This window comes from Balaenoptera musculus, chromosome 13 (genome assembly GCF_009873245.2).
Source record: "Balaenoptera musculus isolate JJ_BM4_2016_0621 chromosome 13, mBalMus1.pri.v3, whole genome shotgun sequence".
NCBI classification, from domain to species: Eukaryota; Metazoa; Chordata; class Mammalia; order Artiodactyla; family Balaenopteridae; genus Balaenoptera; species Balaenoptera musculus.
Genome location: NC_045797.1, coordinates 31,087,381 through 31,100,939, shown reverse-complemented (window position 1 = coordinate 31,100,939; position 13,559 = coordinate 31,087,381). Strand labels below are relative to the sequence as shown.

The 13,559-nt window shown below is 37.5% G+C and overlaps 1 protein-coding gene across 4 annotated transcripts in view; it reads right to left on the bottom strand.

Moving 5' to 3' along the window:
• GFPT1 (glutamine--fructose-6-phosphate transaminase 1) overlaps positions 1-13,559 on the bottom strand; it is a 68,034-nt gene that overhangs the window by 48,458 nt on the left and 6,017 nt on the right. For 3 of the 4 annotated variants that reach the window (XM_036872672.1, XM_036872674.1, XM_036872673.1), the window contains exons 2-3: positions 6,695-6,802; positions 4,137-4,244 (exon numbers count right to left, since the gene is read on the bottom strand). In XM_036872672.1, coding sequence (XP_036728567.1) covers positions 4,137-4,244; positions 6,695-6,802 — 216 coding nt within the window. Of the gene's footprint in view, positions 1-4,131; positions 4,245-6,694; positions 6,803-13,559 lie in introns of those variants that run through there. The other variant, XM_036872675.1, reaches the window with a different exon arrangement.

Sequence of the window (13,559 nt, the reverse complement as noted above, 5' to 3'; positions counted from 1 at the left end):
TTTATAGATAAAGAAACTGAGGCTTCACGAGGTCACAGAACCTGCCCTAGGTCACAACTAATAGGAAACAGAGACAGGATTTGAACCCAAGAGTGCTTGACTCCAGAACCTAAGACTAAAACCACAATGTATACTCTGCCATACTATTATAACATTTATGACATGTTGTCTACCTGGCTTCTGCCAGAATTTAAGATCTACAAAGGTAGCAGCTTGTCTTATTATCTTTGAATCGTAAGCACTAAGCTATATAGGAGAGATACTCAAACTTTTGTTGGGTAGTTCAATCAATGGATAAAATCATCAATGTATTCTTTTCTGGCTTAACTGTGTTCTGAAAAATTAAGGCGACCTGATAAATGGCCTCCAGAAAAGTAAGGATTTCCATTTATTACTACTTAACAGGCAATGCAAGCAGTGAAAACATTTGACTAGTTGTTTGGGTTAACTATAATTAAAAGCAGTATGTGCCCCCACTTGCTGGCAAGAGAAAGTACATTGGAGAAAGCAACAAGTCTATAAAATGAACTCATTTCAAATTCATGGTAATTACCATACCTATTTCACTGTTGCCAAAGGAACATTATCTAATGACTAATAAGAAAAAGATCATTGCTATGACAATACGCATATTCCCCGCAAGAAATATTGCATGTTTTATAAATTAATCAGGGCTCCAGTCCTGACTCTTCCTATCCACTGTTACTCCATTCTAAAGCCCCTTGTTGAACCTTAAGTCTAGACAACGCTACACTCAGTTTTCTCTCCCCCACCCGCCGCAAGCTGCCAAGCAACACTGAAGAAAGTCACAAAATTCTGTAAATTGAGTCCATTTCAAGTTCATGGGTAATTATCAAATCTATTTAACTGTTGCCATTTAAGGAACATGTATCCATGTTCCCTATTCACTAAACTGAGAACTCATTCAATTCCCCAACAGCTCATGACATTTTTTATACCCTTTTTAAGCCTCAATCCTACCTATATAGTCCCTCAATCTACCTTACTCAGGTTTCCCCTTCACCTCATAACTCTGTTTTAATTAGCTTTTCTTTTCCCTTTAACTCTTATAAAGGCTAACTCCCTACCTATGCCTTGACTTTCTGAGCTGTAACGCCTCAATAATTTCCTTTCTTGCATCTTCTGTCTTCCCCCCACCCTTATTACTCCCAAGGTTCCTTGCCCTCTGTGTACCTATTCTCAGATGTCATCTTTCTTTTTTTTTTTTTAATAGTTCAAACATATTTAATTTGCTGGTAATAATGAAACACTCAAATACCTACACCCAGATAACAAATGTTAACATATAACCATTTGTGCTTTACATCTTTAAGACATAAAATATTAAAAAATCTCTCCTTGTTGTCATGCCCTAGAACAGCAGTCCTCTTCTGCCTTTCCTCTGCCCCCAAACTTCACTGCTTTTACTGCTGACACCATCTAATGTCAGTACCTGCTCCTCTGAGCTTCAATTTTCTCATCTGCAAAATGAGGATGATAATTTCACCTACTTCATGGGTTATGATGAGGACTATACAGAAGGCACTTAGTAGAGTGCCAGGGACACAGAAAGCAATCAATAAATGTTAGCAAGTATTATCAAAGTCAGGAGCTACCAAAAAGCAATCTAAAGGTCTTCTCTGAGATGTCTTCCTTCCCTTTTGTCTTAAGAGGTTAAACACTAAAACTTGCTGGGAATAATAAAATAAACATCACAAACATCGAAATAACCACACTCCGACTTAACAAATGTTAATGTCTAACCATTTATGCTTTAGATCTTTTTTAAACCCTGAAATGTGGGCTTCCCTGGTGGCACAGTGGTTGAGAATCCACCTGCCAATGCAGGGGACACGGGTTCGAGCCCTGGTCCGGGAAGATCCCACATGCCGCGGAGCAACTGAGCCTGTGCGCCACAACTACTGAGGCTGCGCTCTAAAGCCCACAAGCCACAACTGCTGAAGCCCGCGTGCTGCAACTACTGAAGCCCACGCGCCTAGAGCCCGAGCTCTGCAACAGGAGAAGCCGCTGCAGTGGGAGGCCCGCGCACCACGGCCAAGGGTAGCCCCCGCTCCTCGCAACTAGAGAAAGCCCGCGCGCAGCAACAAAGACCCAACGCAGCCAAAAATAAATAATAAATAAATAAACCCGAAAATGTAAAAAAATGCAGTTGGTGCCTCCTTTTTACCCTGCTCCATCCCTTTCCTCCCCAGAGGATTCACAAGAGCTTTCCCACCTATGCCTTCAAATTTCTATTATGCTACTATATCCATAAATTATAGTGTTCTTTTTTTTTTAAATGGTACAATACTTTGCATATCCTTCTCTAGGTTGCTTTTTTCACTCAACATTAAGTTCTCAGAAATTATGCATGTCCCCACATGCAGAACCAGATCCAGTACATGTCTTTCAAAAGCTACACATGGTCATTCACTATCACATACAACTTATTCTAGGTTGCTTCTAAACCTTGCTGCAATGCATCTTATTGTCATGTCTCCTTGTCATAGTGTTTCTTTCGAGTACCTGCCCAAGAGTGGAAGTGCTTGGCCACAAGGTATAGGCATCTCCCATTTAGACATTGCCAGATTGCTCTTCCAAGTGATTCATCACATGAGTTACAAACTGACCAGCACGGTCTGCAAGTGACCCATTCCAGGAAAGGGGTCACTTTCCTGCAGGAGGAGGCATGTTTCAATATGTTGACATTCAAAGATGGTGATTCTGGTCACAATCTGCCTTTCTAGCCTCCCACTCATCTACCAACAAAGTAGATTAAAAGGACTACCTTCCATTCCATCAAACTTGCCTTCCCTATTCTTATCTTTTTCCAAGCTAATCTACTCAGAAGGTCCTCCCTTCTCACCTTCACTGCCCAAATATAATCAGCAGCCATTCCTTACGTATCCCAAGTCTTCCTAACTTGTGGGAACTAGCTCTCCCCTGAATCTTAAACCAATCTTGTTTGTTCTCTCCTGTAGAACCTACTATAATCAGCCTGGTAAACAGGATGCAGTACACACATTAGACCAAATATTTATAACCACAGTTTTTGAAGTGTAGTTTTTTGGGTGTCTGCTTTATCCCAAGCTAATCTTACCCACAATACATAAAAAATAAGTACTGATTTAATTTGTTAAGCAAGTACAGTTGACCCTTGAACAACACGGGGGGTTAGGGGTGCTGACCACCAAGCAGTCGAAAATCCGAGCATAACTTATAGTCAGCCCTCTGTGTCCAAGGTTCCACCTCCATGGATTTAACCGACTGTGGATGGTGTAATAATGTAGTATTTACTATTGAAAAAAAATTCGCATATAAGTGGACCTGAGCAGTTCAAACACGTGTTGTTCAAGCATCAATTGTACCACAAAGCTAAATGTCTGGCTTATGTGAAAATTAAAAATGACTAAATCCATCGTTCTCCTCTTCCACCTGCACTTCTTCACAATGATAACAATGGCATCCATTTGAGCAGGTATATAAAAAACCTACTGTTTCCTGGTTTTTTAGAGGATTTTTTAAAATGTTTTTTCAATCAATCTACTTCAAAGTTTTTGTTTTCAAGTTTCCTGTGAAAAAATAAAATGTATAAACATAATGTAATGAACTAAATACTGTAAAGTATACCCTCTTTAATGGAACATGTACCTCTGGCAACTACTTTATGCCAGGGAAGTAAGAAAATCATGAGGGAAAAATATGATACCTGATTGTATCAGACCTACTAAAAGGTGCAACATCCAGACTGACTACACATCCAAACTCAGCGTTTAGTCCAAAGTGAAGACAACCACCAAGTGACGACACATGAATAAGGGCACCACTGAAAATACCTTTTGTCTTATGAAAGGCCCTTCCTCAGGAATGATGGCTACTTCATTTTAGGATATTAAGCTTGCTCTGAACACAATGTACATAATTAAGTTCCTTCCCTAGTTAATATCATTTTTTGAAACTAAGGGATATTAAAACCAGTACAGATAGTATCAAAACTACTTTTCTTCCCTCCCTTCAACTTTAAGAATCACTATTCTCAAAATGGGCCCCAAAATATGGGAGGAAAAGTAATCTGGTAGGGAAGGGAGAAGGAAGAAAAGAGGAGGGGGGTTCAAAATCCAAACTAAGTACATTACTGTGAACTTCTTCATCCAGCGCCTTAACTTTTCCTTTCTTCTTAATGAGCTGGATTTTGCAGGCATTGGCTTCCCAGTCTTTGTCATTGCCTCCATCAATCCCCACACCTAAATCACCGTGAGGTAGAAAAGCAAGATTTAGAAACTGACTACTACTTAGATTATCACTGTAAGGCAAAACTTCTAAGGAAAAAATATTTTTTTTCATCTAATTAGTTCACTTACTTATCAATTCAAAATTTACTGAAAACCTATTATATGTCAACAACCATGGTAGCTGCTAGAGATAAAAATGAAGAAAACTCAGTTCCTGTTCTTAAATTTCTCAATAGTCTATTGAGAAGACAGACAAGGAAAAAAATAATTACAATACAGTGTGGTTTTAATATAATAAAAGTTATGTGGTTATAATAAAAGTACTACAGGTTGCAACTGAAGTACAATGGAGAAACGAAGAAGATGGGCACCCACTGCAGAAGCAGGGTAAGGAGGGAATGTCAGGGAACACATCTCTCAAGATTCTACTAAAGTTCCTATGGAATTTGAAAAAGTTACTCTGAAGGTACTGGAAAAGCACTGAGTAGTTTCAAGCAGAGAAATTACATGGCGAAAGAGTTCAGAAAACTCCCTTTGGAAACAGTATAAAGATTGGAGGAGAGAAACAGGAAGAAGAAACCTGCTGTCAGAAGTTACACCTACAGCAAAGCAAAAATGAGGAAGGCCTGAGCTACACAATGGTCATGAAGAGATGGGTGATACTGAGAAGCAGAACTGACTGCAGGTAACGTGAGAAAGCAGGAGACGTCTGGGACACCTCCCAGGCTCAAAGGACTTGCTGAATGACTGACTGTTGATAAAAGAACACAGAAAGAACAGAGTGAAGAGTGGGGTGAGAAATGGAGTGCATGCAGTTCAATTCTGCACATGCAAAGTCTGTAATATCGTGGTTTATCCAGGGAGAAATTTCTAGGAGGCAGCTGGAAATACAGGTGTGCAGCACGGGAAATACATCTGGATTGTAAGTCACAACCCTACAGGAGGTTGGGACTTCCCTGGTGGTCCAGTGGTTAAGAATCCGCCTTCCAATGCAGGGGACGTGGCTCCAACCCCTGGTCGGGGAACTAATATCCCACATGCCACGGGGCAACTAAACCCATGCACCGCAACTAGAGAGAAGCCCGCAACAAAGAGCCCACACTCCTCAACAAAGACCCAACGCGGCCAAAATAAAAATTAAAAAAAACAAAAACAAAAACATACAGGAGGCTGATGAAGTCAGAGCTCACCCATGAAAATACAAAATAAGAAAAGTGGGCCTATGAAAGTACCTTGAAGAACATTAATATAAGTAATAGGTGGGAGAAAAGAAGCTCCCAAAGCAGACAGAAAATAATCAGCATGTTAGGAAGAGAATGAGAAGATGTGCTGTCAGACAAGCTGAGGAAAGAGAATTTTAAGAACAAAGGAGTTGAGGAATTGACTTTCCATTAACTGAGGAAGAGTCATGGAAGATAAATGTCCGTTACAACCAGGAATGTTGAGTGTACAGAAAAGAGTTAATATGGCAGGCCCAAGACTACTGTCTTAGAAAGGCCTGCTTGCAAAGTTGGCCATTGGCTGGCATCTGTGAACTTGGATTTCAGGAGGGTTCCCACCACAGTAACTGATTAAGTATGGTTTACTGCACCTACACTGTTGGTGCAAACAATGTGGCTTATGCTGAATGTCTGCTTCCCTTCTAGGAGCCTGGAATTTTGGCACATGTTAAGCAGAGGGTATCTACATGACCAGCCCCCAGTGACAGTCTTGGGCACTGAGTTACTAATGAGATTCCCTGGTATACAACATTTCACACATTTTGTCCAACTCACTGGGGGAATTAAGCATATCCTGCATGACTGCACAGGGAGAGAATCCTGAAGCTTATGTCTGCTCTCCTCCAGACTTCACCCCATGCACCTTTTCCCTTTGCTGATTTTGCTTTGTATTCTTTTGTTGTAATAAACCATAGCCATGAGTACAACTATATGCTGAGTCCTCCTAGGGAATCACTGAAACTGGGGATGGTCTTGGGAATCCCTGATACAGTTAAGGGAAGAAGCTGGAGTAGAACATAAAGTTGACAAAAAGTTATTTTTATCTGCTTTTTTGTTTATCTAAGATAGAAGAATCTTGGGCAAGTTCACATGCCAAAAGCATGGAATCCACGGAGAAAAAGAAATTAAAAGTTACAGGAAAGAAAAAAAAATGTACAGAGTAAGGCCTTAAGAACTCTGTTTTATAATGAAAATGCCCCATGTGATTTGTTTTTATAACAACATTCTTAGCAAAAGAAGATACCCATAAGAAGCAATATTCTACATAAATGCTAATGCTGCTGAAATTGCATGAACAAACCCTTTAAACGTGATAAAAGACAAAAATTCTTCAGATTTTAGATTTACCAGAAACAACAAAATGAACATTATAAAGAATCTAGTAACCTAAAACAAACAAAAAACCCTTTCTATTTATTCAAGAACCATGCAACACCCATAATATTTTTTTAAAGGAAATACCAGCAGAATCATATCCTCTGTACTCCAGTCTCTGAAGGCCTTTGATTAGGGTCTCCAAAATTTCTCGTCTCGTGCGAGGAACATGGTAGTTTAAGTAAGCAAATATACCTGCAAATAAACAAATATTTAATAGAAAATTCTAACTAGAGAATCAACATTGGCATAACTATGACAAAAATCTTAATTTTCATAATAATGTCTAAGATGTGCAAAAATGTGAAGCTACAGTCCATCTTTAAAAAAGAAAGAATCTTCACTTCAAATTATTCAAAGGCAGTGAAACTTTTTCAAAGCGAAATTTCTTGCAGGTATAAAAGACTGAAGCAAATAAGTCAAAATAAATGTTTAGTTTTTTCAAAGAAGTTTATAAGACTGTTCACTTACCTTCCATCACTGACATTTTAACAACTAAAATTTAATGCTTCAAAACTAACCAACAAATTTGGGGTTTATGGCGTATATACTGAGCATTATTTTTAAAGGAAAACATTTTCTGAACTAAGTATTTTAAGCAATATATGGACCCTCCAAAACTATACAGATGAAATAATTTTTCATACTTTCAACGACCATGCTATCAATATATTTTAGGAATAAATAACTTATAAATGGCAATGATGTGAAGAATACTCACAATCTAAATAATTTAATCACAGAGAAAAATGGGCGAAAAATATGTATAATCATCGTAGGACAAATGGTTTCTCACTTGTTCACCAGATTAGTAAGGGACAAATAACCATAATACAGGTTAACAACTCTCGAGAATTCATAGGAAAGGGGCAATCATTTGGAAAAGCAAAACTATAAATAAAGGGACTTGTACAACAAGAACTGATCCAGAAGAGCAAAGAGGCAGTAGAACACAGGTAAAGGAAATCCACATATCAGGAATAGCAGCATGGAAATTGTCTGAGGTCTTCCATGATTGTGCTTTGGCCAGGCTGGATATAGCTAAAATGTATAAAAAATGAAAATCAAAATATAAAGAAATATAAACTCAAGTTGCTTAATTATGAAAGAACTTTCTTTTTTCTTAACTATCTTACACTATAATGCCACTGATTCTTAAGGGGATTAATTCTGTGGGGCAGAACTCTGGAATGACCAGTTTTCATTTCATTTGAAAAGGTATCTTTATTTCTATAAAGAATTTGGTCTTGTCAAAGTATTTCAGCATACAAAGATATCACATAGTTAATATTTGACAAAAAAGCCACCGTAATGTGTATGCTGATCACCATGATGAGTACGGTGCAATTTTCTCAGTCATACCTTTCAAAAAAAAAGGAAATCACATTTTAAAACTAAAATCCAAAACAACCTGAAACAACAGTTTGAACTTTCCCAAAAAAGGTAGTACAAGGCCAGACTTATAGAAATCCTATGTTCATTCATATTTTTAAAAATTATAATTGTAAAGATCTATTAAGTTATCATGCACTGTACAAGCATCTCACTTTCACTGCACCACAACACTGCATGAGGTCTGGGGGATTTGTTGTTATTGCTGGTCCTTAATAAAGTAACTGTAATATGAAAAAACTAAACCAATAACCCAATTGTAAATCAAACTTTTATGTGTTCTACCCTTTTCCCCCCATGGGTCACTGACCTTTGATAAAGATTAAATGCACACAGAAAACTATGAGCCCCAAATAAGTATTCTATTAGCTCATTAATGGACAATACACAGAATATAAATATTTTCCCAAAATAAAACTTTAATATAAATGCACTAAAAGAGGAACTTCCCTGGTGGTCCAGTGGTTAAGACTCTGCACTTCCACTGCAGGGGGCATGGGTTCAATCCCTGGTAAGGGAACTAAGATCCCGTATGCCGCGCGACGTGGCCAAAAAGAAAAAAGGAAAAAACAATGTGCTAAAAGAACACTGATTCTCAACTAGTCTACTCTCCATCACTGTGATTAGCATCAGCTAAATAATCTGCTAAAGGAGGATACAATCTAATTCATCTGAAAATCATTAATACAACACATTACACTGTCAAAAATTCTTTGCAGGCTGAGGGCTCTGGAAAGCCTTGAAGACGAAGTCCACATCCCAATAATGCAGCACATCCAGAAAAATTCACTACTAAATCATTTCTCCCTTTTTTTTAAGAAATGTAATTCCTTTTTATTGAGTTTTTTTTAATTGAAGTAATATTGGCTTGAACATTATATGTTTCATGTATATAACATTATATTTCTCCTTCTATATACCCTGCATACTCTGTTCTCTGTTTCTACATTCTTGGTTTTTTTTGGTTTGGTTTGTTCATTTAAAGAAATGTAATTCTGGAATTCCCTGGTGATCCAGTGGTTAGGACTCTGTGCTTTCACTGCCGAGGGCGCAAGTTCAATCCCTGGTTGAGGAACTAAGATCCCACGAGCCTTGCGTCGCAGCCAAAAAAAAAAAAAAAAAGTAATTCTGATGGTAAAAGTAATACATTCAGAGAATTAAAGATTAAATATAATAATCAAATACAAATTTTTTTAAAACAATTTAAATGCTAATGACAAAAAACAACTGTTTTTAAGACAGGTTATAGACTCAACACATTTTTACAAGAAAATTCAGAGTGATGCAATATTAAATTCACTATCTTCAATACATGTAATTCAACAACAGCCTTCAACTTTGATATTATTTCTAACTTCAATCTCCCTGATTTACATTGGCTTATTGTGTGAAACTTGAGATCCTGAGTACAATTTTATAGGGAAAGAGGTATTCTCTAAACCAGTATCCATCTCCAAACAAACTTAAATTTTAACTATTTGATAAACTAATAAAATTCACACTAAACATTTGTTAGCTCATAAAAGTTTCTCACGCTGAAGAAATCCTGCAAATTCTTTAACTCGTGTCCCCGAAGCTTTCCACTATACCACCCAGCCTCAGCTTTCCCTTCTGCAAAATGAATGGGCTTGACTGAGAGATGGTAAAATAAGTTTCACAATAAGTGCCAACAGGTTTTTAATTGGTATTGGCTCTAGACAGCACCTCTGAAAAGGATTCAGTGACCCTGTCTCTCATACAGGAAGGAAAGCCATGACTGATTAGCAACTTCTATTACATGGGGAGTCACAGCACAAGGGCCAAGTATTTCCTGCCTCTGACATCTGAGGACACCTGCAGTCCCCTCCAGCTTGATATTCTATGGTTTTTGAGGATTCTTCTTTGATTGCTATAGAGATTGCTATATGCTATGCATTTGGTACTTTTTAATACCTCTACAGACTGTACTCCTCTGGGCCTCAATTCTTTGTTCTGACAGTTACATGATTTGTTCTGTGTACACTGTATTAGCAAATTAAAGCTAGAAACCTGGTGAAGGGCCTTAGTATTTTCAGAGTATATCATTAAGAATTAATAAAAGCAAAGTAACATATAAAATGAGGACATTTTTCTACAAAACCATATTATTATTACACCTAAGATAATGCTCTAGTTCATCTAATACAATGTTCATATTCACATTTTCCCTATTAACAAAAATAAATGTCTTTTACAGCTGATTTGTTTATTCTAGAATATAATAAAGGATCACAGCCCACATTTGATTGTTATGTCTCATAAGTCTCTTTGAATCCAGAATGGTCTCCCCTAATGCCCTGTTTTCCTCCAAGACACTGACTTACTGATAAGCCAGGAGCAATTTTCTTGTTGAATTTCTCACCTCTGGCTATGCCTAATTGATTCCACATTGTGTGGTCTGACCAGTTCCTCTATTCCTTGTATTTCCCGCAAACTGGAAGAGAAATCTAAAGGCTTGACTGATTTAGGTTAAAACTGAGGGACAAGAACTATTCACAAGTATGTATGTTTTTTATATTGGCTGGTGACTCCCTATTAGTGATGCTAAGATTCATCACTGCTTTAAGGTAAAGACAAACAGATTACTTAGCCTGTGATATTCTGAAAGCATCCTCACAATACTTTCTAGGACTTCAGATATTGACAGCATTGATTTTAAGACAGTCATATTTTCTTTCTTTGTGGTCCATATATAAATGGTACATTTCCCAATAAGTGGCATCTTAGATTCGATGAAATACCATATATCAATTCCAATTCAAAACCTGCCTTCTCCTTGACAGAGGAAGCACTACTGTTACCAATAATCATTACTGTCATTTATTTTGGTTCACTATGGGAACAAAGAAAAAGGGAAGGGGAGGAATTGAGGAAGAAGAAGTAGGAGCAATATTTCTCCTTGCATAACTAGGCAGGAACTAAAAGGAATAAAAGGATGACACATGTAGAGAAATTTTCTAAGATCAAAGTAACAGAGCTGGGAGAAGAAAGTTATCCCTGGTTAGGAAAATGAAAGATAAAGAGGTTGAATCTGTCAGTTTTACAGACCAGCCCCTTGAGAGCACAGCTGGCCCACTTGTACAGATTAGTGGGTTATCTGTAATCTTGGGGTAGCTGGGAAAATATAACAGCAAATAATTTGCCAATCAGGCATGCAGGGCATGTTTACCGGGTAGGTATTCATAACTCAAAATTGTGCTTATTAGGGTAGCAATCCCTATTTCAGGTCTTTGATTTGTCTCACCAAACCTCGCAATAAATAGTTCTGCTTAAAGTAACTACAAAAGACTAAAAATCAACTCTCCACCACTCTTCAGTAATTGCTCCAATAACACAAACAGTAGTTGTATGGAGCACAGGAGATTTTCTAATCCCACATCAGCTTGTGCTTCCAAAGTGCAAATTTTCTTAATAATGTAACACACTTGGAATAAATATCTCCCTAACTGAAGCAAGGACTTGCACCTACAGGCATCACTCTCAGAAAACGGCAACTTAAATTCAATTACATAAAAGCACTTATGAACACCTTGCTTAACAAGATATTCAGACAGTAGATCACAGACTTGACACACCTGGTTAAAAGCAATCTAGCTGTAGGCAAAGACTATTAAACCTTATTGAAATGAAAACTGAATGCAATTTAGCTGACCAATCAAATTATTAAAGTTCCTATGTCTGGTTGAATTTATGTTCTTACGAATAAAAAATTTTACTTTTTTTGAGGTATAGTTGACTTGCAATATCATATTAGTTTCAAGAAGAAATTTTGCTTTTACATATTTTTTCACTTGACAACTTCAATATTCTGATGAAACCCTAGACATTGGAATTTTTAAGTGTTCAAATTCCTTCTCTAAATTTTATATCTTCTGAAACAGAATCCATCTACAATGCTACTTAAGTTTCATTTAAAAATTTTTTCTTATAACCCAAGTTACAAATTATCATCGTTAAAGATTCAAATTACACAAATCCTACAGAATGAACTGTGAAAAATCTCCTTTTTCTACCTCCACACAGGAGATAACCACCATTAATCCCACATACACTGTTCCAACCCTTCGGCTATGAATTTTTCTACCTATATGAACTCAGATGTACATGGTTTTAGAGGCTTTGGTTCTTTTAAAACATAAATATGATAACATATATATTGCTCTGTAGTTTTTTCTCTTAATTTGCTGGAGGTCTTTCTATGTCAGTACAACCCATCTACCCCAGTCTACTGAAGGTTGCATAATAAAAATAGTCCATAATAGATTTCTCATATTTTACCTAGCCATTTACCTATTTATTGAGGTTTTTCTAACTCTTTGTAATTATAAACAATTCTGCAATTAAGTTATACACACCAACTATACACTTGCCATAAAACATAGTCAATACTATAATTATAGAGGCACATCCTATAGGTAAGATTCCTTTAAACGAAGAAATAGGGCTTCCTTGGTGGTGCAGTGGTTGAGAATCTGCCTGCCAATGCAGGGGACACGGGTTCAAGCCCTGGTCTGGGAAGATCCCACACGCCGTGGAGCAACTAGGCCTGTGAGCCACAACTACTGAGCCTGTGCTCCGCAACAAGAGAGGCCACGATAGTGAGAGGCCCGCGCGCCACGATGAAGAGTGGCCCCCACTTGAAAGCCCACAGAAACTACAGAAAGCCCTCGCACAGAAACGAAGACCCAACACAGCCATAAATAAATAAATAAATAAATAAATAAATAAATAAATAAAAAAGAATCTCAGTTCTGTAAGTAAATTAATCAGAACATGTGGTTAAAAATCTTAAAAAAAAAAGAAATATTTGAGATAACATTTCCTACAACCCTAAAAACACAAAGAAAAAGTTATATGGAGTGACACATGAGAAATTTCAATTATTTGTGTGTTTTTTTAATTGTTCCAAATCTTTTTCCTATTTACAAAATGCTGGTTCAAGGGTCTCCTACTTTGTTGTAAATACATGGGGCGACTGGAAGGAGCTCTGTAACACTTCTCTCTTGCACATTTAACATCCTGGAACTCAAAGCACTGTTTAAACACTGACATCTCTAATTATACACTCCCTCACAGTCTACCTATATCATCATCTTCCCCGAGAAAAGGCATGCACTTTCTGCTCACACACCTTTAAACATTCCATCTCTCCCACTTCTCTCTGATCAATCACATCAGACCACAATTTTTCTTCATGCTGCCAAGCCAGCCCCTCTGGGCCCATTATGCTCTCACCCCTGTGTCCCTGAGCACCCCTATAGTGAAGTCCATCCATTTCAGGTCATCCATTCATCTCAGGTCCACTTTCATGGGAGCCCTCCCAACTGCTGACCCATCCTGCTAATTCACTGCTTGTCTAAATTTTACACTTCCCCCAGATATTATTCTAAAGTCTAGAATCTAGACTACTCTCAAACCCCCATTTCTCTCTTCCCAGCCTCTTTCTCATTTTCGGTAGATTCTTCCTTTATAGAATTGAAGCCTTCTTCTTCATCTTAACAGTATAATACCCTATAAGCCTATCCTTCCTTATAGACTGAAA